The sequence below is a fragment of the Mandrillus leucophaeus genome, unplaced genomic scaffold, assembly GCF_000951045.1.
Source record: "Mandrillus leucophaeus isolate KB7577 unplaced genomic scaffold, Mleu.le_1.0 Scaffold11, whole genome shotgun sequence".
NCBI classification, from domain to species: Eukaryota; Metazoa; Chordata; class Mammalia; order Primates; family Cercopithecidae; genus Mandrillus; species Mandrillus leucophaeus.
In genome coordinates, this window is record NW_012099209.1 from 3,057,311 (window position 1) to 3,058,234 (window position 924).

Here is a 924-nt window from a genome sequence, read left to right on the forward strand (position 1 = left end):
ATGGTCTCGATCTCCTGACCTCGTGATCCGCCCGTCTCGGCCTCCCAAAGTGCTGGGATTACAGGCTTGAGCCACCGCGCCCGGCCCCTGAAGCCCTTTTTTGTGGTTTTAGTCCAGTCCACAGAAGTTCCTGTTAGGACAGTTGCAGTCTTACCGTGGCCGTGACTCTGTGTGTCAGGGACGTGTCCTCCTGGTGCCACCATGCGGCTGCAAAGAAATTTCTTCTCTGATTCTCCTTCTCCCCCTCCTACCTCCTCAGTCTTACTGTTAACAGTCCCAGGAATGGAAGAGACCACGTCAGAGGCAGACAAAAACCTTTCCAAGCAAGCATGGGACACCAAGAAGGTAAGAGCCTGTGAGCTTTCAAAAACTGTTTTTCTTCTTTCTCTTCTCAAGCATCACCCGGGCAAAGGTGACAAAATGGCAGGTTGGGGTGGCTTCACCTTCCCGAGAGAGGGAACCTCACTCCGATTTTTCCATCTTCAAATTCAGAGAATCTGTTAGATCTGTTGATCACTAACAGCAGGCCTTATCCAACAGGCCGGAACTGCACGAAGAATTACAGCCCAGGCCGGGCGTGGTGGCTCACACCTGTAATCCCAGTACTTTGGGAGGCCGAGGCAGGAGGATTGCCTGAGGTCAGGAGTTCGAGACCAGCCTGGCCAACATGGTGAAACCCTGTCTCTACTAAAAATACAAAAAAGTATGGCCAGACGTGGTGGCTCATGCCTGTAATCCCAGCACTTTGGGAGGCTGAGGCGGGCGGATCATGAGGTCAGGAGATCGAGACCATCCTAGCTAACATGGTGAAACCCCATCTCTACTAAAAATACAAAAACATTAGCCAAGCGTGGTGGCGGGCGCCTGTAGTCCCAGCTACTCGGGAGGCTGAGGCAGGAGAATGGCTTGAACCCGGGAGGCGGA

General features: G+C 53.1%; 1 protein-coding gene across 1 annotated transcript in view; it reads left to right on the forward strand.

Moving 5' to 3' along the window:
* The window catches only part of CRTC1 (CREB regulated transcription coactivator 1), a 49,731-nt gene that overhangs the window by 24,657 nt on the left and 24,150 nt on the right, over positions 1-924 (forward strand). The window contains exon 7 of the mRNA XM_011991295.1: positions 260-345. Within this exon, the coding sequence (XP_011846685.1) occupies positions 260-345 (86 nt within the window). The remainder of the gene's footprint in view (positions 1-259; positions 346-924) is intronic.